We start from the raw sequence: 27914 nt of genomic DNA, 5'->3' as shown, positions 1-27914 counted from the left end.
AATGCCTAGTAAGCCAGAAAGTGTCTCAAATATTAGCCCTTTAGGCTGAAGAGAGAAGAGGATTTAGACCCTCTCCTATAGATCATATACAGTCTTCTCTTCCTACGATGCTATTTGTGGCCAATATATAGTTCAATGATTTTTTAAAAAAACTAATGGGAAGCAAAGAAATAGCTCTTCAAAAGGAGGATTTCCCCTACCATGAAGTTTTAAAGGGCCCAGCTTACAAACATCGCTATCATCAATAGACAACTTTGTTTTTTTCTTTAGCAACTTAATTTGAATTTGAACATGTCTTTCTTATAATTTGATAGAAGCAAAGAGCAATCAAGTTGCAAAATGCAAAATGTCAATAATTCTGAAAAGTTATAGGGGAAATTAAAAGTAGAGAAGCTTCTCTTGAAGTTATAAGCTCCACCTGTAGAATTTTAAATCAGAGGAAAATAATTTTACAAAGACAAGCTCAAGAAAGGTATCTTCTACAGTCTGCCCATCGTCTGAATGTTTGGGAGTATCTCAGTACCCACTTTCTAATTCCTTTAGAAGCATATATACAGGCTATCTGTTTCACAGTTGTATTTGCGGAACCCAAAAGGAAAGATATCTCCTTTACATCTGCAAAATGGTTTTCAACTAAACTGATATTGATCAGATTTCTATTTGGTTAAAACAAAAAAAAAAAGGAAAGAAAGAAAAAGAAAAACACACACAGGAACAAGGGTCACTGCTTTCTCTTACCCAAAAATGGTCTCTTGGAGATGTTTTCATAGCAGCTGATTCATTATAATTATTTTCTCACAAAAACTTCCTCTAAGAATGTGATTTGGTGGCTTTCATTATGGCTTTTCCTACTCTGAGACTACCAAAAGCAGATTCCTTTTCAAGGTGAAACAACTTCTTTCTCAACCTCCTACCATTCCTGGGAATGAAACTAAAGACCAAGTAATCAAATGTCTACAGTGATTCTCCCAAATAATTCATTGATTCCTATTTACCAGCTACACACTACCTTCTCTCTTCAAAGATGTCTCCCTAGGGATAGACAATCTCACCTGACATCTTGGTAAGATTTCCCAACCCCCTTCCATCCTGTATGACTCTCTTGCCTCCCAGAAGAGGTGAGGGAAGAGCAACATCACCAGCAGCCATTTTGCCCCACGAATAAAACCGGCTACTATCTTTCGGTAGCACGTGCTCTTATTTACCTGTATCTGTTTCTCTCATTCTTTCTCTTCTATGATGTCAAGCTTCAAACTTACCCAAAACATTTTTTTTAATATTTATTTACTTATTTGAGAGAGAGAGCTAGAGCACATGGTGGGTAAGGGCAGTGGGCGAGGAAGAGAGATTCCTAAGTAGACTCTGCCCCGAGCACCAAGGCCAAAGTGGGGCTTGATCTTAAGACTCTGAGATCATAACCTGAGCCAAAATCAACAGTCTGACACTTCACCAGCTGTGCCACCCAGGCACCCCTTAGACCATCTTTTTAAGCAACTGTGTTTCAGGTCCAATTATCTTGTCAAACTGATTGTTTCCAGCCCAACTCCTAATCCAAGAAGGAAAAGACAAACCTCCATGGTCACCCCAGGACATGCAATAAGAAACACCTGTAGATGTAGTAATATACTCACTCTCCCCCACAAACCAACACAGCTTTCAGCTTTTTTTTGTAAAGTTCCTCTAGATCTGCACATTGTTATACTGCTGTGCACAACAACAAATTACATGGAAAAAAGACATGATTAGAAAGACATGATTCTTCAACTGTGTGTTGTTTCTGGGTTGTACACTGAGGGCTTTGTCATGAGAGACTATATCCATGCAGGACGTGGCATCTTCTGCCAGGATGAGGAGAAATTATCCTGAATCATAAAGAATAAAAAACCTTCATGGTCCCCCTTGGCCCTTAGTCTTGTCCTGTCAGAAGAAGGTTTGTGAAAGGCACTTCACTCTGGACCAAGATTGCGCATTACTGAGAGAACCTCCCTCCTTCCTTTCTCAGTTTCCTCTTACAAAGCAATGTGATGGATAGTCCCTACAGTAAAAGGTCTCCAAAATTCCTTATAGCTTTTTTTCCCCACAGTGTCCTGTATTTCAATGTTAAGTAACTGAAATGACACCTCTTTGGTTCCCTGCCTTATTCAATATTCTAAACCACTGAATTCTCTCTGAATAGAAGAAAGCCGTCTCGCCACTTTCCCCATGTCCACCCTCTTCAATTCTCCCCTTTTCCAAGCACAGCATCAAGGGATGTTCAGTCTTCCCCTCCTTTCACACACCAGTCAAAAGCCCCTTCCATGACTGGAGAAAATCTAAATTCCAAGTACTTGGCAGTGCTGGGGCTGTGACTAGGCCAGGCTCATTAGCATTCCAAACAGGGCCTGAAGAACTGCTAAGTAGCAGAATTTTCTTTAAAGGGATTGGAATTTAAAAACAGGAAAAGAAAGGATGTGATAGGAAATGTTTTATTTTCCCTAATTCAACGTTACATTTCCTTTAATTTATGGATATCTTGATTTACACACATAATTGTGCTGGGTATTTCACCCTTTCAACTTCCCTGAACACTGGAGTTAGAAGAAACAGTTGGCCAGATGTCTTTTTTAACAATCAATAAACCCTAAATCCTATCTCATCTCCTCTCTCATGCCTCGTTAAAAAAAAAAAGTAATAGGGGCTCCTGGGTGGCTCAGTGGGTTAAAGCCTCTGCCTTCGGCTCAGGTCATGATCCCAGGGTCCTGGGATTGAGCCCCACATCGGGCTCTGTGCTCTGCAGGGAGCCTGCTTCCTCCTCTCTCTCTCTCTCTGCCTGCCTATCTGCTTACTTGTGATCTCTGCCTGTCAAATAAATAAATAAAATCTTTAAAAAAAAAAAGTAATAAAGAAAGTATACTTAATGACACACCAAATACCATGGCTGATCTGTTGAATTGTAATCAGATGATACTTGGAGTGTAGTTTAAAAAACCACTGCTTGGTGAAATAAGTCAGTCGGAGAAAGACAACTATCATATGATCTCCTTGATATGAGGAAGTGGAGATGCAACGTGGGGTGCTTGGGGGGTAGGAAAAGAATAAATGAAACAAGATGGGATCAGGAGGGAGACAAACCATAAGAGATTCTTAATCTCACAAAACAAATGGAGGGTTGCTGGGGGGAGGAGGGGAGGGAGAGGGTGGTTGGGTTATGGACATGGGGAGGGTATGAGCTATGGTGAGTGCTGTGAAGTGGGTAAACCTGGCAATTCACAGACCTGTACCCCTGGGGCTAATAATACATTATATGTTTATAAAAAACTTTTAAAAGTTATTAAAAAAAAAAAAAAAAAAAACCTACTTGAGCCTTTAAAAAAAAAAAAAAAGGCAGAGAGCACCTGGGTGGCTCAGTCATTAAGCCTCTACTTTCAGCTCAGGTCATGATGCTGGAGTTCTGGGATGGATCCACACAGCAGGTTCCCTGCTCAGTGGGGAGTCTGCTTCTCCCCTCTTCCTCTGCTGTTCCCCATGCTTCTGCTCTCTTGCTTGCACTCCCTCAAACAAATTTTTTTTTAAATGCTGCCTAAAACAAGATATTTAATCATATATACACATGTTTTATATATATACAAATAATTTATTTTAGTTATATATAAATTTATATATATGCATTATATGTATGTGCGTAACTAAAATAAATTATTTCTATTTTCCAAATATGTTCCTTCATCAATAATGACAAATAAAATCAAGAAAATACTGAGTTATGTACTTAACTCAAAATTTTCTTTTTATTTACATCACTGCTACAATAGTGGGAAAACATTTTCTGGGAAACGTTAAATAGGGGAAACATTTTTCTGGCTTTTTAAATTATAGCAAATCTGGAAAAAAAAAACTACTGATATTTAAATGTGTAATATGAATCAACTCATGCTAGTGAATAGATTTAGATGAATTCCTTAGGACTTTATCATTTAAAGAAAATACATATGAATTTTTTGAACATCCAGCATGTACCAGTATAGCTTTCCAAACATTCACACAGGTATAACATCATTTCACAACCCCAAAGAACCACTGAAAAACAGAGGACACATATGCTTATACTCCCAATTTAAAGATAGGGACCTGAATTCAGATATTAAATACTCTGTGCAAGTTCTCAGAACCTCTTCAGGGCAGAATAGAATTCAAACCTTAGTACTTCAACAACTCTTTCCAAAATCCACATTGCCTTTAAAAGCTCATTATCAAACATCTATTTATTTAATGATTTGATTTCAACCTTGAAATCAAATATGATTTCTAGATAATTATATCATAACTAACCAATTTCTTCAATAGTTCAAAGTAGACCCAAGTTTTAAATATTAAAATAGGAAATAAAATGAGTTGAAGACATTGACTTTTAAGAGTTAGAAGAATTTACTGTGCCATTTCTGAAAAGGTTACACAAATATCACATTTCAATATTACATATTAATTAGGAATCATAATTCACAGCTAGCTCTGGTATAAAATACATTTGTTTTACGAGGGAATTTTTTTTTTAAAGATTTTATTTATTTATTTGACAGAGAGATCACAAGTAGGCAGAGAGGCAGGCAGTGAGAGAGGAGGAAGCAGGCTCCCTGCTGAGCAGAGAGCCTTTTGCGGGGGCTCCATCCCAGGACTCTGGGATCATGACCTGAGCCGAAGGCAGAGGCTTTAACCCAGTGAACCACCCAGGCGCCCCTATGAGGGAATTTTTAATTAAAACTATTTTCACAACAAAATTTTCTAATTTTTGAGATCTAAAATAATGATCTTTTATTTCAGAATCTGTATTTTAAATCCTACTACATCCCACCCTGCTTTGTATACATCTGTATCATAATAATTAATCATGTACACTGTATGCACATAAGCTGCCACAATTACTCCACAAAGTGGACAAGCTACCTGTGCCTAAACAAAAGCTATCTACATTAAAAGAAAATACATTCACAATAAAATTTACTGTAAGAAATAGAGATTCTCATGTATATACTTTCATGGATGACATTCATATATCAAAGCATGTTTATTCAGGTGCTTATGAATAATGTGCTTATTTTGAAAAAGTCTGTTTCATAAACTCTTTTTTTTTTACCTCATAGCAACAATATTGGGGTATTACCTATGTGCAATACATTGCTGCCTTATCTCTGACCCCTCACCATGACCCCCACCCTTAGATTTCCTCAAAGTCCTTTCCTCCAAGAGCTGATGCCCAAAGAAGTATGGACTGGACCGGACTTGAGGCTTTACTACAGAATGTAAAAGTATTCCGATAATTCTCCTCTTCATCAGGAAGTAAACTCCACCTGAAATGCTAGTATAAAAAGCCCAAAAGTAGTAAACTGGAAAGAGAACAGTCTTCTACAAGCACAAAAGGTAATTAAAGGTTTCACATTTGAAAACCTGATTGTGAGGACATAGGAGATATAGCTTCCTTGAGGTTAAGGGGTAATCCTTTTTGGCTGCAGGGGCCACGTGTTGTCTTTGCCTTCCCATCCGGTTGTCCACTGCCTTTCTCTGGCAACAGAACCCTGACAAAATAATGGAAAAGGGCTCTTCTTCTCCCACTCAGGGCATGACGATGTCATCTCTGCACTAGCATCTCATTCCCTAGCCACAGTGTTTGGCTGAAAATGGGACCACTATCCCAGTCAAGCAACAGTGGTAACTACTGTACTTCTGGGGTCCGAGGAAACGAGGCACTCTTTTCAGCTCTGGGGGTAAGAGGATAGGGTACTGTAAGGCAGAAGCCGCTAGCAGCCGTGCTGTCACCATAGGCGGAAGCTTGCCTGAGGGTGGAACTAACACTCATTAGTCCAAGATTAAAGGGAACCCGGGTAGCTCAGTCCTTAAGCATCTTAGGTCATGATCTCAGGATCATGGGATCGAGCCCCACATCAGGCTCCCTGCTCAGGGGGAAGCCTGCTTCTCCCTCTCCCACTCCTCCTGCTTGTGTTCCTTCTCCCTCTGTGTCTCTCTCTGTCAAACAAATAAATAAAATCTTAAAAAAACAAAAACAAAAAAACAGAATCAAGGGATAGAGTTTATAAAAATGCTATGCCTACACTCTTCAGTTACTTTGATTACAAAGTTCTCTTTGCTGACCATTGTTCGAGTTGGGTTTTCTGTTTCTTGCACCCTGATTCATAGAGGGCTTTCAGATTCACCAGTCCTGTCATAACAAGGAATGTGACATGTTTGGAGCTCTTATCCCATTACTCCAGTAGGACTAGAAATAGCAAACTGGGATAAACTGCAATGTCAGGAATTAATGTGAGCTCAAACGAAGTATTACAGAGAAACTTTCAAAAAAGAGTTTATAAAGGGGGGGCGTGTGAAGTGTTTTTCTTTAATGCTCTTATTTACAAGGATTCTTCAACAGTTTGTGTGATATATATACTAAGATTCCAGTTATAGTAAAATCTCCTTTTATGGCATAACTAAAAGAAAGCTAGAGCCTGCCTATTTTTGTTCATTAATTGTATCCAAGAGGCATGAGTGAGAACACCCTCCATGCCTTTCGGATCCCTATGATTTTGTCCAAAGTCATTAGTATTCCCAAGATAAGCAACCATGATCATTTGATTGGTCACTATTCAAAATTTAACAAGATTATCCCAGGCTAATTTTTTATTTATAAACTGATTAATTATCCAAATTAGATAAATGTTTTTGCTAATCCCTCTACCAGTCACAGATGTTCCTGGGAATGCTTGGCCAATAGGAAACAAGAGAAGGTACAGTAGCACCAGCTGTCTAGTGGAAAATTTTATAAAATCTCTATCCTAATGGCTCCAAAGCAAACATTTGTTTTTGTTTCAATAAATAAAACAAAACTCTTTCCTTTTAGCACTATGTTCTACTGGGGGAGAAACGTTAGCAACTAAAATAACAGGTTGTCTTTAAAATGTAACAAGACTTTAAAATTCCAATCCGGGAAGATAGGGTATATATATGCCAAGCAATTCTAAGGTTATTACGAATGTTGATACACTTCAGGTGTTTGCATTACATCAAAAGGATAGCAGGCATCAAACCACTAATAAAAGATAAATATAAGTGCCTACAACTTGGTAATGTGCATTATCGAAGTGAGGAAGAAAAAAAAGCCAAAACCAAAATAAATAATAGATAAGGAAGTGTGACTTTGAACAGCCTATTAAGCAAATACCAGCTTATACTGGTTTACTGCAAAATTTTATAAACATAATGCAAAAGAACTTTCAACATCGATGGCCTATGAACTCAACCAAGTTTCCAAAAAGAGATTCGTGCTAATTTTTGGGATATAATAATAATAACAATAGTAATAACAGTGGTTTCTACCTACTTAATTTAGGAGCCCGGTGCTAAGGGTCTGAGGCTTACTAAATGTTTCACAAATGTTAATTGCCATTAATCTCATGGCAATAGTAAAACCTAAGCAATAATCCCACTTTACAGATAAAGAAATTGAGGTTTCAGTATTAAGTAACTTCTTAAGGTCACACCAAGAAGACTGGAGTTGTGATTTGAAACTAGGTTTGTCTGAACCAAACTCAAAACTTCTTGAGTACCTACTACCTGACAGATGCTCTGTGCAACATTAGGAACATAATTGTGAACAAAACCAGACAGGCTCTGCCCTTACAGAGATTAAGTAAAATTAAAACTACAACTGTGATAAATTTTCTGAAGGGGAAAAATATGGTGCTGTAGGAGCACACAAAAAAGGAGCTCACATGGTCTGCGAGATCAGGAAAAGTTCACTGCAGAAGGGTCTGTGAGCTGAAATCTGAATAAGGAATGGGTACAAATTAGGTGAAAGGCAGGGGTTTAAGGGGGGAAACCGGCCAGACAGAGAAGAAAACACATGAAAAGCCCCTGCGGTAAGAGGAAACTCAGAATATATATGCAACTAAAAAAGATGGGGGGTGGCACGGGGAGGCATTGTGCCCAAAGCAGGGAGCCAGGGGAAAAAAGCATGGAACAAGATGAGGCTTGTATCTCAGAGCCCAGGAAAGCCTGAAGTTTAAATGACCTTTCATCCATACATAAGCAAATCAAAGAGAAACTTCTTTCAAGTCCATGTGTTTCACTTTTAAAATAAAGCCTCAAAAGTCACACTGAATATTTTAATCTATAAAACTTTTCAGATCTAAAGTGAAACACTACTGTCCCTTCAATGATTCTAAGACAAGTTACTTTTCATCCCCAGTACAGCTCCTTGGTTCAGGCCTCCTTCAGGGTAAGACCCTGATTCCGCCCATGCCTACCATTTGCAACCTCATTCTATCCTTTCTCTTTACCACTGTCTGATCCTCCTAGAGCAAAACCTGATCATTTCACTCTCCTGCTTAAAAATCCTCCAATGACTTCACATTACCTAATGAGGAATATATGATCTGGCCTTTGTCTGCCTATCCAGTTCCATCTTCTGTTAGAATAGAGTCGAGCCAGGATTTGAGGATGTCCAGAGATCAGGTTCATTTATGGATGCTCTATTATCCCCAATATATTGGTTACATCAGCAAAATTCAAGATGGCTTCTTACAGCTCATATAACAATTAACTGAAATGGGGGGAAGGGAGGGGAGGGAGGGTAGTGGGCAGCCAAAGCCTCCTTTAAAAACCTGACCTTGAAGTATAGTCCGTGACCACCCTGGCTGCAAGGGAGGCTGGGAAATGTGGTCTTTATTCTGGGCACCCACAAAGTCAAATACTTCTGTTAGTATGGAAGAAAGGAAGAATGAATTTGAGGGAATAACTAGCAGTCTATGATACAGAAATTGAAATTAAAAATGCATTTTGCTAAATTAAACAGAGCTCAAACTAAATGCTGCAGTTGGCGTCAATTCTTTAGAGTTTATCACATTAATTATAATTTCCACTTCAAAAAAAATGTGCAAAATGAATTTTGATCTACTCTTTAGAAAACTGTCATAGTACAACTTTATATACTATTGCCAAAGTAATCACTGCCTCTCAAAACTCCTACATGGGGGCGCCTGGGTGGCTCAGTGGGTTAAGCCTCTGCATTCGGCTCAGGTAATGATCTTAGGGTCCTGGGATCGAGCCCCACAACAGGTTCTCTGCTCAGCAGGGAGCCTGCTTCCCCCACCCACCGCCTGCCTCTCTGCCTACTTGTGATCTCTCTCTCTCTCTGTCAAATAAATAAAATCTTTAAAAAAACAAAAAACAAAAAACTCCTACAGGACAATTTACCTAAACAATTCTTTATCCAGTTTCCTCAATAATGACAGTGTTTTTATACTTGCAACTTGATAATATTTTAAAAGACTTTCTGAAAGATTCTTTAGCAGCTACAACTAGAAATAAGCACTGGGGTTCACCCTAACAGATAACAATGACTTCTTTTGTACTGATCAGGAAAGAGGCTCATTCTTCACATGAGTTTAGAATTGGAACTCAACTATTAAATCATGTCCTGCCAGGTAAATAGGGAAGAAAGGTAAATAAAGGCCCTTTTCTCATTTGTTAGTAATCCTAGAGATGGAAGAGATGGATTAATTAAGTAAATTTTAAATAAGTTTCCTTGAGTTTCATTGACAATGAGACTTAATTTGATTTAAATGTCACAATATTCACCATTCCTAGCCACCAGTATCGAGTCTTTAGTACAACAAAATTCCTTTCCTTACTTTTCCAGCCTATTGTAACAAACCAGGTTTGAAATTACCCTCTTTGAAAATGTGGCTGAAGCCAAAAATCTACTTGAAATGCAAATGTTTAAGTAGTTATGTCCCTGATATCAGCAATGACCTTGAACACTTAAGCCAAACACAGTAACTGGTCCTTAAATCATTAACTTATTTTGGATCCCTAATGTAACTATGTTGGTGATTTGTGTGATATATTTTTTAAGTCACTGTCTTTAATTGGTATGATGTGCTTCTGTGGAATTAATTTGGAAATGAAGCAAAACCCTGATAATGTTTTGTATCTTTCATCTCAAAAGTACTTTTTTAAAGATACTACATTTTAAACACCTATCATAGAAGATCATGGTGCATTACAACTGGAGGAAATAGAATGACATTGTTTTACTTTTGAAATTATTTTGTAATTTGTACATATCTATATTTTTCACTTTATTTCTCTGTCCTATACGCAAATATACCTCAATGAAGTTCTTATTTGTACACTGCTACCAGTGAAGATTCCAAGAATAAAAGCAAATAACAACACTGGAGAATTTTATGTTCTTAAAGAGAATGGCCAAACATGTGTATTTTGGAATAAGCCTGAGGCAAAGCACATTCTAAGAGGCTCAGGCAATAGATGGAATATAAATTAATGAAGAACAAAACACAGCAATTTGTTTTCTTCAACATATAGTTAAAGGCTTATCCTTTTCCAGACACTTATTCTTAAATTTCAAAAATAAAAATTACAAGTTGTCATATGCTCTCTTCTATTTTTTTTAAGTGTTATAAATCCCCCAACTATTCTCTGGTTTCATATTAGCAAATTATTTCCAACTAAACATTTTTGCCAATAGCAGTTAAAATTTTAAAAAGTCTCTCCAGATGTGTTATATACTATCCACAAAGAGAAAGAGCTGATTTAAAGTAAGAAATTGCCTCATCAAATGCTTACAAATTCACCCTTTGTACACATTAAAAACAAAACTGAACTTTCAGAAATATCAACTTTAGTTTAATGTGGCTATAACAGGCAAACCATTAAATAAGGTTATATACATTACTTTTTCCAGACTGCAGGAAAGCACAGAGATATGACCCAAGACATTATTAAACTACTTACTATAATAAGATTTAATGGCACCATAAAACTAATGACAACTTCCATCTTTTTTGAAAGAACTGCCTGTATGGATTCTCAAAACATTTAATAAGTAAGAGCACTTACATTGATTTTTTTTTTCCAGAGAAGGACTGATATTAACAGTTACTTAGAGATTTGAGAATACATATATCCTAATTCAAAAATATTTATGGAGCCAAGCACTTGAGATACTCAGTGACAAAATGGAAAGATCCCTGTCTTCAAAGAGTTTATAGACAGATGATAAACAATGGATATTTAAATAGTAAATTATATTGTGTGTAATGAGATAGTATTGGGGGGAGGTAAAGCAGGATAAGAATAGGAACTATGGTGAGTGCTGTGAAATGTATAAGCCTGATGATTCACAGACCTGTAACCCTGGGGCAAATAATACATTCTATGTTAATAATTTTTTTTAATCTTAAAAAATTAAAAAAAATTTTTAATAAAATAAAGAAGAATAGGAAAGGCTGAGGCAAAATGTTAAATATGTTATCAATGACCCACGAATTCTATATACTGCTAGGTATATACCTAAAAGAATTAAAAATATATATCCACACAAAAGCCTTTACATGAATATTCATAGCAGCATTTTTCATAATAATTAAAAAGTGGAATCAACCCCAAAGACCCATCAACTGATGGACAGAGAGACCCAATATGCTAAATTCATACAACAGGATACTGTTTGGCAATAAAAAGGAATGGAGGACTGGTGCATGCTACACGGATGGTTCTTGAAAACATGCTTAGTAAATAAGCCCAGACTATAAACGACAAATACTATTTGGCTCCACTTATGTGGGGCACCTAGAATGGGTAAATTCATGGAGACAGAAAGTAGACTAGGAGTTATAGAGAGGAGGAGGGGCCATAGACAGAGTGATGGTCTAAAGGGATGATGAAAAAGTTCTGAAAATGGATACAGGCGATGGTTGCACAACATTGTAAAAGTGATTAATGCCACTGAATTTTACACTTAAAATGGTTAAGATGGTAAATTGTGTATTTTCCCACAATTACTATTTTAAAAGGCACTTAGAAAACTGATGAGGTAATGCTGATAGAATAAGCGATGATCTAAACTCCCCCGCTCTTAGCTCGCTCACTCTCTCCCATACCAGATCGCCCAGAAGCCAGCAGAAACCAAAGGGCTCTGCTCAGTGATTTCTCTGGTAATCAAACCTGGCATTGTGACTTCCTTCATTCACATAAGTGAATAATCCAAATGGAGCCAAATTCCACCACTCGATATTCTGAAACTTAAGAAGAAAGACGCAGAGTATAGGAATTGCTGGATCCAGGTCATGTGAATGGCAGGACAGAGAGAAAGTTCCGCTATTGAGATTCCCACAGCAGCCCTGGGTTTCTGCCTTTCTTACTGCTCAGTTGTTGAGCTCATCATTCAATTTCTTGGAGTTCCTCCAGTATCCTTATAATTAACATTTCCTTCTTTGCTTAAGCTAGCCAGAGATAGTTTCTCTTCCTTAGAAACAAAAGAACCTTACTTCTAATATATTATAGACTTTTGATTCTGAGGCTTTATCCATGTAGGAAAATGATATACAAGTATCTTTCGCTTTCCAAATCTTTTGGGCTTTTGAAATCAGGTAGTAAGAATTAGGATAGCAAAGGATACTGGTTGTTCTTTCGAGAATTCCAAGACAATTCAATACAAGATTTGTAAATAATTTGACTAAATGTGTGTTGGAACATCATTTTAGTCTCTGAAATTTTTACAAAAAACAGGTTTCTTCCCCACCCACCCCGCATTGGAAAGTAGAACATTCCTATGAAACCTTTAAAAAGCCAAAATGCATAAAGCAAAGAAGCAATTACTATTTCACAAAAGCAAAAATCCTCTTTGGATTTCTTTCAATTACTGAAGGCAGTTGTCAGTGTAGGACTTTTGTAAAAGTGAAGTTGGATAAAGTGAACTTTTGGATAGTAGGAGACGCCTGTAATACACTTTGATTTGCCACTAGAAAAGTCAATCAACAAATTTATGGTCCAGTTTTATTTTTTGGTTTGTGGTGGGTTCTGTTTGTTTATGCTCTTATATTTAGCTTTGATGATCCTTGTATAATTTGAAGAATTCTCTTTTCAACAGGAGATAAGATATGGAGAATAGTAGTGTCTCCTCTTAGTGATTCTTTCAAAATTAGTTATTCCCACAAGGCCTTGGAGAGCTAGATATCTAGGAATTACTTAATTAAAAACTTCAGTTTTCTCTAGGACTCCATTGAGGAATTGTTTTGGATAACTATACATAATAAAAGTCCACCATTTTGTAATTATCACAAGAAAATTTTATGAGGATATTTTAATAGTGGCTCAAATACCTTACTAGAAGATAGAACCTCAATAACACATTTGAATTCTAAGAATTTAGACACATATTCAAATTATGCTTAGTGCACTTCATAAGTCTTTTCCTGTGTTCACAAGAATCTATGAAAGGTATTCTGTACCAAGTGGGAATGAGTGTGTGTGTGTGTGTGTGTGTGTGTGTATGTTTTGAATAGTCACAGGCAGTATGAGGCAAAAACTCAGAGGGCCTGAACCAAATTTAAACTTCTCACATTTGGTAAATAAGCATAAAATATGTTTTTAGATCATTTCTTCTATCTTTTCACATCAAAAATATCAAATTGTTTGCTTCCTTTTTTGGAACTATCAAAATGGACAGTAAAATTTCACCAAGCTGCTTTTTCAATGAAAGAAAAAAGTACCAAGAATATATGCTCAAATCATGGGTATAGATTTGAGACAAATATCCATCCTAATGATCTTTCAAAGTTCAGCTTAAATACCACCTTTTCCTCGAAACCCTCCCCAGGTCATTTAAGCCAGAAGCAATGAATCCTCTTCTGACGTCTTTAGGATACTGTTTTTAATCATCTTCATGACATTTGAAAAGAATTGCCTCATGTTGTGGTTATTCAATATCAGCCTTACCTCCATCACTAGTTACTAATGGTAACTGGTAACCACTAGTTACTTCACAAATATTTATTAAGCAGAAATTGTGTGAGGTGCTAAGCATACAAAGATAAAAATGACAGTTCCTTACCTTGTGGCATTTTTAGCACCGAGAGCAAAGAAGGTGTCAATACCTTTACTCCCATAGATCCTAGTCAATCTCTCAAAGGAAATCTCATACTACAAATTTCCAAAGACAATTTTAGTTTTTGAGATAATTAAACACTTAAGATCTAGCATCTCTGGGGCACCTGGGTGGCTCAGTCGTTAAGCATCTGCCTTCAGCTCAGATCAGGATCCCAGGGTCCTGAGATGGAGCCCCGCGTCGGGCTCCCTGTTCAGCAGAAAGCCTCCTTCTCCCTCTCCCTCTACCTACTTGTGCTCTCTATCTCTCTGTCAAAAAAATAAAATCTCTTAAAAAAAAAAAAAATCTAGCATCTCTTCCCACTGTATCCTGAGCACATAATCAGGGCTCACTAAATATTTGTTGAATGAATTAATGATTCCATCTGTGGCATACTCCAGCATAAACCACATCACAAGGAAAATTACCTGGACTTGATCCATGATATAAGCACATTTGCAATTTTATGATTAAAATTTTTTTTTAATGACCTCATAATTTATTCTCAATTCCGGGTTGAATTTCTGTGGGTATGTGTTGGTATAAACTACAAAATAGCTCTTGCTAACCAATTGTTACTTTTTATTTTAAGAAAGCTAATCCATCCATTTCGAAGATACTTAACAAAAACATTTCGATCATACATACACAAAAAGAAATCCTTCATAAACTATTGCCTATAGAAGGTGACTCGGGATTTAAAAGTATCATAGTGACTACTGAGATTACAAACATGAACAAGTCGGCCGTGCTAAACTGCACACTTCTTACTTCATGCATAAACAGACTTCTAAAATAAAACAATCTATCTAGTTAGTGCATAAGTTAAATTAATCATTAAGAATTGCTCAGCATTACTGGTCAAACATTTTTTCATAATACATTTTCAAAACCAATAATAACAAGGAATAAATGTTGTTTATGATAGACAAATGACCATCTATTTCAGCAACACCTACTGAACTAGTTTGTAGTTTCCCTTCACTGACCATAAGGAGGACAAAACTTTATTTATGCTTTATAAGGTAAATACTATTGGGATGCCTGAGTGGCTCAGTAGGTTAAGCCTCTCCCTTTAGCTCAGATCATGATCCCAGAATCCTGGGATCAAGTCCCACATGGGGCTCCCTGCTCAGCAGGGAGCCTGCTTCTCCCTCTGCCTGCTGCTCCCCATGCTTGTGGTCCCTCTCTCTTGTTCTCTCTCTCTTTCATTCTGACAAATAAATAAATAAAATCCTTAATTTTAAAAAAAAGATAAATACTGTTGACTAACAGTAATAAGAAAATGAAGAATCTTAAAAAATATTACTTTCAATTTAGCTAACTCTCCTGACTATACCAGTAATAGTTGTTTAATTAAAGAAACATATCTAGAATCTGGGAAATAAAGGAGATACAAAAATGAAAATGAAAATCACCTATTCATTCACTGTGCAGTTCTACCACCGCTAATATGCTATTCTATTTTCTTTCACTATTTTCCATATATATTGTTTGTATTTTTTAACTAGAATTATGGTTTTCTGAAGGCATATTTTAAAAACTTTCCTTTCTAAATCTACGTGGGAGAAGAAAGAGAACCATAAACAAAAAAGACATCAATACATTTGAAAGGCACAGTTTTATCTATTAAATAAATGAATGAATGAATGGTCATTAAACTTTTACTTCTCATTATAATCTGATGATCTGTTACCAAGATCAGGTGTTCAAAAAAAAAAAAACAGAGTAAAATTCATTCTTATTTTATGCTATAAATTTGTCATAAAAGTCCATTATTACTTCTTCTAGATTTATATATGAAGAGACACCCTGTGCCTGGGATTTGAGTTTTAAATTATGAGTCTATCATATTCTGTCTATATTTGTGAGTTATCTATATTCCATCTGTACAAGAACAGTTCCAAGGGAAAATGTGATTATGAAACGTGCTACCTAAGAAAAAAAAAAAAAGTATCTATTAAACCTAGAATGAGGCCAAGCAGTTGTCTGTGAATTCTAGTCAATCAGAAGGAAGCACTGGGGGCATTTAGGAGGGATGGTGTTTACCTGACTGAGCTTTCTCCACAGGAGAGGGTCTAAAAGTTGCAATGTTATTTATGGAATGACTTCTAAGTTTAAGAAACAGTTGACATTTTAGCTTAAAATAGCCTTTATGTTCACCACTTCAGAAACTGTCTTCGTACTTGAGCAGATTTCAAGTTCCATAACGTGACACTACTAACCCTTAGACTTTCCAAAACAACTGAGTATTCAAGATTATACTGTCTTCCTCCCCAGTGAACACGCATGCAAATATTCAATGGATTTTTAGATATTTTTATCACAATAACATATGCCTTAGCCAAAACAAAGCGAAGTTTATACAGCTAGTTAAAGCAGGAAATACTGGGTGTTAACTTGAAGGGTTCTATTTGGAAGACTAAAGATAACCTACAAATTATTCTAAAAAAAACTTGACTATAACCATTCCTTGTGTCATCTACTTGACTCTTCACTGATCAGCCAGTCCTAGGAAGGGAAAGATGTTTAAAGCTATAAAAAGAGTAGCATAATTCAATGAGAAAAAGAAGAAAAGGTAATAATCAAATTTACAAGTATTTGAATATCAAAAATGTTAAACAGAATAAAAGATCAGGAAGGCAAATTCAAGGGACTATAAATGGGAACAATAAAAGGTACTCATTTACAGTTTTATTCATCTGAGGAATGAAGCCAGAATTATAAACTGTGTGACACATCACCACCCTACCTAATGTACATCACTGAACATGGAAAGAAGGAACAGAAAAGTTCACTGAATTGGCCAAAATCAAGCAGAAAGTAAGAAATAAGGGAACCACTCTTGTGTCACTCTGGCTAAGAGACGATGATGATACTTTGTGATAACTGTATCAGTGATGCCACTGATGGCTTCCTGAGACCTTAACTAGTAGGTGTTGATTCTTGGTAGATCCTACAAAGAAACCTCAAACCAAAGGCAGCAATCACTTACACACACATACACACACACAAATACACATATCACACGTGTCATTTGCTAACTTCTCAATCGTGTGGAGGATAGACAATGAAGGAGTTAAACATCTTTTCACTATTCTATCCCACCCATCCTGGAAGTTCTGCTGTGCTCATTCCCACTGTATGGTATCTAACCATTTGGTCAAGTGGATGGACCCAGAAATATGAAGTGTCACATACAGCAATGACCAGGGAAGTAAGTCTCAGGCTAAAGAAAATTTAAAAGGGGAGATGGAACAATTACCACTACATTTGAAATTGTAGAGCAGATCCCCAAACTCCCTCCCTTCTTTTTTTATTTTTAAGATTCTATTTATTTATTCAGAGAGAGAGAGAGAACAAAAGAAGGGGGAGCAGCAGGCAGAGGGAGAAGCAGGCTCACCACTGAGCAAGGAGCCCAGCATAGGACTTGATCGCAGGACCCTGGGATCATGACCTGAGCCAAAGGCAGACTCTTAACCCACTGGGCCACCCAGGCATCCCTACTGCCTCCCTTCTTTTTAAAAAGTAAAAACGACAGGGGCACCTGCGTGGCTCAGTGGTTTAAGCCTCTGCCTTCAGCTCAGGTCATGATCTCAGGATCCTGGGATCGAGCCCCCACATTGGGCTCTCTACACAGTGGGGAGCCTGCTTCCCCCTCTCTCTCTGCCTGCCTCTCTGCCCACTTGTGATCTCTCTCTCTCTCTCTCTCACTCTGTCAAATAAATACATAAATAAATACGACAACCCTGAAACATACCATTAACAAAAGAGACTATTTAAAATATATGCAGCAGCATCATTCTATAGGATTTAAAGCAATTTTCCTTAAATCAATATAAATGTTTCCTAAATAGATCTTTAGATGAAAAGTTAATTGAGAAAATACATATTAGGCCCCTCTGGCACCTACACAAACTGGGAGAACAATAGTTCAGTCAGCATTAATTTGGGATTCAGAAACATCAAGTAGGTATTGGTTAAAGGATAACTGGAGAAAAAAGAGGAAATGCAAATCTTTGCAACTGGGGCATTCTAATTTGTCACAGACTGAAAAATCAAACTTAGAAGCTGGGTCACAGAGCCTAAAAGAATCCTCCCACATTTCCAGTAGGAAGTACCTCTAAGAGGAACCTGCTAAACTCTCATGGAGTGAAACTGATTTTTTTTTTTTTTTTGAGCAGAAAAACTTATTACCTTATTGCAAAACTTCCCCAAAGCTAAATGATAACAATGCATATCCTCCAAAACTCCCTCACACACTAAATGTTAAAAGCAAATGTTCATTTGCAAACAAATATCTTTACCAAGAATTACCTTGAAATGCTGTGTAAACTAAGTTCTTATTAACTACTCCCTTAGGCTGAATTTTAAAAAACCATCATGCTATCCAAAGTATCAAATAGATAGAAAATTAACACAAAAATCAGAAACTTTAAGATGAGTTTCTAGCTCCACCAGTTAGAGAAAAAGAATATCCAATCAAAGCACCAAGCTTCACCAAGGGCAGGACGGGTAAAGAACCTTCCTTACCGGGATAACCTGGGTGGCTCAGTTGGTTAAGCAGCTGCCTTAGGCTCAGGTCATGATCCCAGCATCCTGGGATCGAGTCCCACATCAGGCTCCTTGATCATCAGGGAGCCTGCTTCTCCCTCTGCTTCTGCTGTCACTCTGCCTGCCTGTGCTCTCTCTCTCTCTGACAAATAAATAAAAAAAATCTTTAAAAAAAAAAAAAAAAAAAAGAACCTTCCTTACCTCAGAACCGAGCTGCACAGAGGTCTTGTCCTATTAACCTCAAAGAGACTCAGTTTGTTAACCCAAAAATAATACTACGCACATTCTAAGGAAACCCAACTTTCAAAACACCAGCAAGAAATACTGAATACAAATAATACTTTTAGAAACATGCTACATTAAAGGTAGGAGCTTACTTTTCTCAAGGCTTAAAGATTATGATGTGTAACCAAAGAAACCACACTTTGCTGGGAATCTGGAGACAGGGTTACTGTTCCAGCTTGAGGCATGAATGTCCCCCATTTCTTAGGCAAGTCACTTCATTTCTCATCCCCTCAGTTCCTTGATCTCTATAAAGGAGCAGGAGAGACTCCACAGCTGCTAGAGTTGTAGCTTCCTGATTTTTCACTTCTAGCCCCATGTGGGTCTAGGTACACAAACACATCCCTTTGCTGAACAAGACACTACAAAAACATGGACCTTTATTTACCCAGGCTTTATACTCTATTCCTAGTCCTTTTCATTATTTTGTCCACAAGGGTAACTGTTGCCCACAGTCGCCAAGGTAGTGATGATTAGAAGAGCAAACACATAAGTGTTTATTAGGTGCTGGGTACTGGGCTAGGCACTTTGCAAATAATAACTCCCTTCTTCTTCAACACAGTCCTATGAGGCAGAAGCCAATAGTATTCCCATTTTTAGACGGGAGGAAACTGAGATACAGAGCAATTCTGTAATTTGCCCAGGGTCATAAGATTCACAGGTGGATTTGCCAGGATTTGACCCTAAACATTTTGGCCCTGGAGCATTTCCTGCTTAACTCCCACCCAGAGAGTCTATGGTTGGAAAAGGTGAAGTGCAACGGAGTTCATCTGCAAAATGTTGTTGGGGGCGCCAAAACTGACCTCACACTGTGAACTGTGTCAGGAACAAACGGTAGCTCGTGATTTACAAACCCAACACGGGCAGTTGCCGCTGATACATTTTTCTTCCACACTGCAGTTTCACAATTAACACTGACCTTAAAGGCATTAAATTATTTCTCCCTCCCTTCTCTCTCCTCTTAGGGGAGATGCACAATTAACACAAGCTGTACTAAGTTAGGTGACTTCCTCGTGTAGGCACCACTCCGTTATAATATGGCTCGCAGTCACGGTCCAAGGACACTGCATGTTCAGTCATGTGCCCTAAAACCTACCAGCACACAACAGTGACCAGCCAGGAGTGGAAACACCAGTTCCGCAGCCTGAAATCTTGTAGACGGGGCAGTCTGAAGTACTGAGGCCAGAAGGTAACCCAAAAAAAAAAAAAAAAAAAAAATGCGTGCGCATCGAAATACACTGCCTTGTGCATTTAAACTGCTAACTTGTATTCACAATCAGGACAGAGAGAAAAATGCTAGTAATCAAGGAAGTCCTATTCAACCAACTAGCACATGGTATGTTTATATACATATCTCCCCCACTCATAAATCACTCGAATCTCAAGAGCCGTGCACTTGGCCGAGTTCCAGGCGAGGTTCAGGATTTCAGTGAGGCAAGACCCGGGAAGGAGAAAAGCACGTCTGAGTTCTAGAACCCAAGAGGCCCTCAGAGATCCCCGGGGGTCACAGCTCTGCACTCGCCCCTCCGCTACCCCTGAGGCGGGGGGCAAGTCCCCGATGCGCGAAGTCCAGAGGAAATTATTTCAGAGGCGACGGGACGGTGAGCAACCAACCCCGCAGGGGCAAAGCCACACCGGCTCACGACCACATCGTTGGGGTTTCACGTCCGAGGCCACAGACTTTTACCCACGGCTCTCACAAACCCGGCCCCGAGAGGCAGGAGCTTGAGAGCAGGGAGCTAGCAAACCCGGGGAGCGGTGCAGTTTTGCTTTACCTTTAAGGGAAAACAAACATTTTAACGAGAACAACCCACGGAGAAGCTAGCTAAGACTTCTCCGCAGGGCCTGTCTCCGGGCTTTTGAATCACTTCCTCCTTTTCTGATGAGTCTCTGAGCTTGAGATTACGAAGTTGCTGAGAAAGTGTTGCCGCTCGGGGCAGCTTCCTGCGAGCGAGCTGAGCGCCCGGCGCTGTCCGCGGGCGCAGACACAGCCGCGCGGCCCGGCCACCCCCGGGCGGGAAGCTGGGGGACGCGGCAGGGGCGGGGACGGTTCAGCAGACGGAGCGCGAGCGCTGCCCAGCCCTCGGCCCCCGGCTTACCCCAGGGTGCTGATGAAGCCGTTGACCGAGCCCTCCGCGTACAGGGACACGATGTCCCCTATGTAGAGGAAGCTGGACATTTTATCAGACATGCTGCTTCATGCTCCAAAGTAGACGTCCCTCCTCTTGCCTGCGCCGTCGCCGACTTCTCTGGGGAGCCGCCGCGGCGGGGGCGGCACGGAGCGCACGGCTGCAGCGCCGACAGCGGCGGCGAAGGGCACGGCCTGAGTGACCGAGTGTCGTGGCTCAGCCGGGCCCCCGCGCCGGGGGAGCGGGCCAGGAGCGCAGCGGCGGCCGCGGACACCCCGCGACGTGCGCAGCCCCGGCGCCGCGAGAGCTGCAGCCGCCGCTTCCCCGGCAGGTTTCCTGTTCCTTTCAGAAGTTTTCTCTCCAACACCTTTGCTCCTCCTCCCGCCTCCTCCGCTCGCCACTCCGCGTCCCCTCCCCGCTCTGCGCCCCACCGCGGCCGTTCCCGCCGCCCGGCGGGTGCTGGTGGTTGCAGAGCCCCTCGGTCCCCTCGGGGGAATTTTTGGACCAGGTGGCGATGCCCATTGGGTTGAGGGGAGGAGAGGAGCTGGGGTAGAGGGGGTGGGAGGCCAATCAGCGAGCGGCGGCCGGGGGAGGAGCTGGGCCCGGGCGGGGCGACTGTGCCTAGGCCGGGCCACCCGGGAAGCCGCGCGCTGTGGTGTACCGCGGGCGCTGGAGGGGCAGCGGGGCCCCCGAGCCGGGGAGAGGGCGCGTGATAGTCGCCCTGGAGCGTCCGCGCCTGGCGTGCGACAGTCCCCGCCGGGGAAAGCGAGGGATGGCGGGGCCAAGACGTTTTCCCCGAGTTTTTAAAGGGGCAGGGAGGGTGACCGTCGGCCTTGGGCCGGGCGCGGAGGACGCGAGCGGTGAACTGAGCCAGCTAAACGCCTGGAGATGAAAAGGTGGAGTCGGGGACCATGGGTGGGGGTCGGTAATTTGCTGACGAAGGCAGAGGAAGGTGTTGAAGTAAGGGGGGGGGTGGAAATAAAGAATAAATACATAATAAAGAAAATAAGGAAGAGGGAGGAGGGAGGAAAGGAGAAAGAAAGGGAGGGAAGGGGGGAAGATGGATGGATCTGTAGGTCCTTGGAGTATGTAGGTTTTGTCTCAAGTATGTGGCATTAGTGAAACTTGACCTGTCAGCAGGTGTCCAGGTGGACGCGAACTTCCATGGAGGTAAACCTCACATGGCGGACCCAGCAATTCTTGTAGCCAACCGGTAGTGGGGAACCTTCTCTAGTCTCCAAGGACAGGCCTCCTGTTGCTTCCTTAACTCCAAACCAGTTTTAACCTTCCACCTCGTGAGCCCATTGTCAGCATCTCACTGAAAATCTTCATATGTTTAAATTTAAAGATGCTGACTGTTAAAACTCCAGCAGTCACAAATGATAGTAGTGGCTGGACATGTTTCCACACCTCTGTGCTTTAATACCCCTCTTAACATTTTAGAAGTCTTTTGCCCTACCTTTCTGGAAGACCTGGAGAAGGCAAACCCTTTTCAACATGGGTTATGACACCAGCAAACTGATCAAAGAATTGGAACCTGAGTAATCACCACAGAGCAAGGTCTACAGAAAGGGGGAGGTGGGGGTGTGCCTGCAGAGGAGTGTATGTCAAATTGTGCACCTGACCAAAACTTGTAGTGCAGAGATGTCTTACATGTCTTACAGTGCGTAGATGGTTTGGGTTGAGACTTATAATCACATAATGGAATATGAAAGAAAAATAAGCTTCATATTCAAATGTGTGTGCTTAAAAAGCTTGCAGGAAAGAAGAGAATAGAGTGTTAGACCCAGAATCCAGGAAATGCCCCCGCAAAGCCTGTAAGTGCTGAGATAAACTGGACCCAGTCATTGTCCTACCATGCAGCTGACAGATCTCTTTAGTTCCGTGTTCTCATTTGGAAAAGGGTACTAAGCAACTTGGAAATGCCTGTTGCATGATAGAAACCCTCCTGTGTCTACAGAAATGGTACTATTGTTTGGGGCCTCGGAGACACTGAACATGAGCTATTTAAAAGTTTCAGATGGAACAAAATGATGACCCTGGAAATGGAGGTTTCTGTTTATCTGGGGGATTTGGGTATTTCATTCTATTGTTGCCCTTACTGCATGGTCCTGTGCCATACATGTAATGGAAACTCAACAATGTTTTCCCTTGGACACCGGAACCCTCAAACACTGCTAGAGGAAATGTAAAATGGCACTGCACTTTGGAAAACAGTTTAGGACTTCCTCATAAAGTTGAACATAAAGTTACCATTTGACCCAGCAATTCCATCTCTAGGTATATATCCAAGAGAAATGAAAACATTTATATATGCACACAAAACTTGTACACAAATGTTCACAGTAGCTTTATTCATAGAAGCCCAAAGTGGAAGTTTCCCAAATGTCCATCAATTAATGAATAGATAAACACAGGGGAACACTATTTGACCATGAAAAGGAATGAAGTACTGATTCATGCTACAACATGGATGAACCTTAAAAAGATTCTGCTAAGTGAAAGATCATATATGATTCAATTTATAGGAAATGTCCAGAATAAGAGTATCTATGGCCGGTGGTAAAAAGGGCTTGGAGTAGGTAAATAAAGCACATAGGGTTTCTTTTGGTGGGAGATGAAAATGTTCTAAAATTAATTGTGATGGTTGTACATCTCTGTGGCTATGTTAAAACATATTGGGATGCCTGGGTGTCTCAGTCAGTTAAGTGTCTGCCTTTGGCTCAGGTCATGGCTCCAGAGTCCTGGGATTGAGCTCCATCTTGGGCCCCACCTCAAGCCCTACCTGGGGCTCCCTGCTCAGTGGGAAGTCTGCTTCTTCCTCCCCCTTTACCCTTCTCCCCTGCTCATGCTCTCTCATGCTCTCTCTCTCTCAAATAAATCTTAAAAAAAAAAAAAAATCAGTAAAAAATAGTCTCAGGGTTGGGGATGGAGAGAAACAAAAGGTAAGGTTAAAAGAGACTCCCTCAAAAAGTATTCTTCAAACTTACACTTGTGTTTGGCAATTTTTTTTTCTTTAACTTGACCTCTGTGCCCTTGGTCCTAACTGACACCTACTTTGGGCAAGGGCAGCCTCATATCTAGCTGCTCAGACCAGGAAAAGGTATTAGAGTACAACTGAAAAGATTCAGTGAAACACTAGGTAGGGTAAAACATATCACTTCATTCCTCACTAATCATCTGACTAACTATGCAAGGTCAAAAATGTCCCAGCTTCCAATAGAAATCAGCTTTTGCTTTTTTTTTTTTTTTTTTCCTTTTAAAATAAATTCTACCAGGGCACCTGGGTGACTCAGTTGGTTAAGCATCTGCCTTCAGCTCAGCTCATGTCAAAAAAAAAAAAAAAAAGTAAACTCTACCCCCAACGTGGGGGCTCAAACTCACCACTAGAGACCAAAAGTTGCATGCTCTACTGACTGAGCCAGCCAGACGCCCCTAGCAATCACATTTTCATCAAATGTCTTCACCAACCTCTTTAAGAATCCAGGCACCAAGTCTTGGAGTCACTCTTTATTCCTTTCTCTACATATTTCTTCCTCTTCTATTATCTCAAATGTGTTTCCTTTTTTACTTTGCCCACTATCCTTGCTCCATTCTGTAGTGTTTCTGGTCATTGTCCCCTAGCCTTCCAGTCCCTCTACTTGCCACCCTCATGGCAAGCCAGCACTATCTCCTTACAAAGTTGATAGGATCAAAACTTTTCAAACTTATAAGGATGACCCATTGTCTACAGAAGGAAGTTCAAAGACCCTAACCTGCTGGAGTGAATATTAGATGTTGTGAACATCAGTCCATGTAAATGAATCTCCTGTGCTGAGAATACAAGACACTTCACCATGTCCCAACATTCCAGGCAGTCCATGATCCGGTCTCCTTTTCTTTCTCTAACCTTGGTTTCTCTCTCTTCCACTCCTGATATCCTCACAGAAAACAAGACTTCCCACATACAAGCTGGCACTTTTAGATCCATGTCTTAGAATGTGAGGTCCCCCTCTGCTGGAAATTCCTCCTCCTCCTTCCCTTCTCCCACCTCTGCCTGTTCAAGCTCTACCTCCCCAGTGAGGCTTCTCGGATTCTGCCAAGGCCAAGTTCTCACTCTTCATGAATTCCCATAGCCAGACCATCCTGCCCCTAACATTTGTGGGTCTCCAGGGCAAGAGTAATTGGAGACACTCATAACAGTCTGAATATTAAACGTTGCAAATGAAGCTAAGTAACTGTTACAGGTAGTACAGGGAGAATTGGCCTACATTTCCAAGTTTATCCTATCTACATCTCTACATGTACATCTCTACAAGTGATTGAGTCATTCCTCAACCACTTCTTGGGCCCACCCTGCACATACCAGATGTCCAGTCCACACTTGGGAAGGTGGGTAAGGGGCCATCTATGTGTGAGATTCTGGGGTCTCAGATACCCAGAACATATTCTAGGAGTGGGAGGAAACTTGGGCTGCTGGTAAGCATGTCTCCTTAGTCCAGAATAGGGCCCTCTACAATTCAAAGCCCAGGGCAGGAGCCCAGTTGCCCAGCCTAAGGGTACATCTCTTTTTAGTTACCATCCAATACTTTCCACCTTGCCTTCTGGTTATTTCCATACATCTTGAGCCTTACCTCTTGAGAATGAGTGTCTAATTCATGTTTTATCCCTTATGGGGCCTAGCAGTCCTCATTTAGGGCTTCAATAAAGAGTTGATAGATTGATGTAATAATAACTATTGTGGAATTTTTTTTGAGAGAGAGAGAGAAAGCACACCCTTGAGGTGGGGGCAGGGGGAGGGGGATGGAGGGAGAGGGAGAGGATCTTAAGCAGACTCCACACTGAGCAAGTAGGCCTGCTCAGGGCTTGATCTCATGACCCTCAGGTCATGACCTTAACTGAAATCAAGAGTTAGATGCTGAACTGACTGAGCCAACCAAGCACACCTGATAAGGAATTTTTTAATGCTTAAATAATCTTATTACCTCTGATGGGAATAACAGAAGACGTCACAAACATCAGTTCAACCAAATGACATTCAAAGAGTCTCCTGTGCTGAGACTATGAATCACTTCACCAAAAGGCAGTCATCGTTGCCCTAAAAAATCTACAAGAGAGGTAATAAATAGAGCATAGTATAATACTGGAAATGTTTACTCCCAAAAGATTGATTATATCAAAAAATAAGTGTGTAATAAAAAGTTCTTCCATCAGAGATACTTTCAGGGTGATTTATATCCACTGTTCACTTGGATTCCTCAGATCAAGACTAGAAGGGTTTGAAATCTGTGATCTGTCAACTGAGTCAGGAATAGCTTTCCTCATTCCCTGCCTAGTACTAAATATAATTTTTAATATGTAACCGGATTATTGAGCAGTTTGCCTCATGAGGTACAAATAAAATACGAGTTTTTAAGTCACTGCCTTGCAACATCAAATCTATATGTTCTGTTCCGTAATGACATTTCAAGGAGAGCCCTTGGATTTAGTTATTTTCAGTTATTAAACATACACACATACCCCATTCCAGGTCAGTTGAAAACTTGGTCACATCTCTTCCTGACTTCCTTAGATTAATGTGGCAGCCATGAGCAAGGGACTGTGGGGCTGTCCTTTTCTCCTCTCCATACATCTTCGCATTTGAGCTCCTTCCATGTTGGGTTAGGGAAGTAGAATCAGGATGAAATAGCACTCTGAACTGGATGTATGATTCCAGTCCTCTTTGATGTTTGTCTGGCCAGCATTGACTGGTTGCATTCAGGTAGGTATCAAATGTTAGCTCTCTGTTGGGCCCATGAGTGATGTTTTTAGCTGCTCTGAAGGATTTCTGCAGTGTACAGTTCTTTGAAGTGGGAGAGCTGCCCCTGGCATGACATGTTGCAAACCCTGAAGCTCCATCATTGGCAGTGTAGCCCGCAGGCAGAGTCCTCTCCTCTCCCCTTGCGCAGAGTCCTAGCAGCTGTGGTCTCCTTGTGTCCATAGGAGATTCAGGCAGGGTCTGCTTTACAGTTGTGCAACCTGTGCTGTAATATGCGGTCGAGTGCTTAGAAGGGCCCCATGCTTGATTTGATATTTCCCTGGCACCATCTTGAAATTCTTATTTTTGAACAAAAGTTACCACGTTATCTTTTGCACTGGGTCCTGAAAATTTTGTAGCCTGCCGTGCATTCTGGCATCCTTACTACACCAGAATGAGCATATAAAATACTCCACAGGCCCCCTCATTCCATCAATCTTTCCATCTTTCTCCAATTTCCTTTCCCTTTCAGACAGATCAATAAGTCTGACATACAACCTATCTCCAGTTAGGAGAGTCACGAGCACTAGCACTCTTCACATCTTCCCCTCCAAAATATCCTCCATGGAGATGAGGAAAAAGCTCTACCTCCCCTCACTACCTCAGCTGAAAATGGACAACGCCGCCAATTCACCATAACTGATGTATATTCTCTATAGAGAATCAACGCATTTGTTCTCTCATAAATATACATTAGTCATTGATACTTTTGATGTGAAATTTTGGACTAAAAAATTCTGTGTACTTGAGGAATAGTGGATGGTATTGGGGAGAATAAAGAAAGAGAATCTCATGTCTATCCTCAGCCATTGTTGTGAGCTAGATCCTGTGGTCAGCTCCCTGAAAGCCATCACCTTTTCCCCATGCCTGAATTACCACCACACCCCAATTCCAGGCAGGGCCCCTAAGCAGTCAAAATCAGTGCTTCTCAAACTTGAGTGTATATGAGAACCATCTAGAGAGTTAAAACACAGATCCCGGGGCCCCATCCCCAGAGATTCTGATTTAGTGGGTACTCGCATTTCTGAAGGGGGAACTATGCATGGGCACAGGTTGTACAAGACAAGGTTAAAACAAACGTTGGCTAGTGGGAGGGCTTGCTGAGAAAATGACTTGTTTTTCATTTTCATTTTAAAATAAGCTCAAACACAGAATAGTTATAAAGAGAGTACAGGACTTTGACCCAAATTCAACATTTTTATAATTTGCCATGTCTGTTTATAATTGTCTTTCTCTATGCACACACACACATACA

The 27914-nt window shown here is 40.3% G+C and overlaps 1 protein-coding gene across 2 annotated transcripts in view; it reads right to left on the bottom strand.

Annotated features, from left to right (window-relative positions):
- Positions 1-21345, bottom strand: part of ITPR2 (inositol 1,4,5-trisphosphate receptor type 2) — a 483190-nt gene extending 461845 nt beyond the window's left edge. The window contains exon 1 of one of the 2 annotated variants that reach the window (XM_032855216.1): positions 20854-21345. In XM_032855216.1, coding sequence (XP_032711107.1) covers positions 20854-20945 — 92 coding nt within the window. In that variant the 5' untranslated portion in view covers positions 20946-21345. The remainder of the gene's footprint in view (positions 1-20853) is intronic. The other variant, XM_032855215.1, reaches the window with a different exon arrangement.
- Positions 21346-27914: the final 6569 nt, after the last annotated feature.

Source organism: Lontra canadensis, unplaced genomic scaffold, assembly GCF_010015895.1.
Source record: "Lontra canadensis isolate GAN:19392208 unplaced genomic scaffold, GSC_riverotter_1.0 scaffold9, whole genome shotgun sequence".
NCBI lineage: Eukaryota > Metazoa > Chordata > Mammalia > Carnivora > Mustelidae > Lontra > Lontra canadensis.
This window is presented reverse-complemented; position numbering and strand designations above follow the sequence as displayed.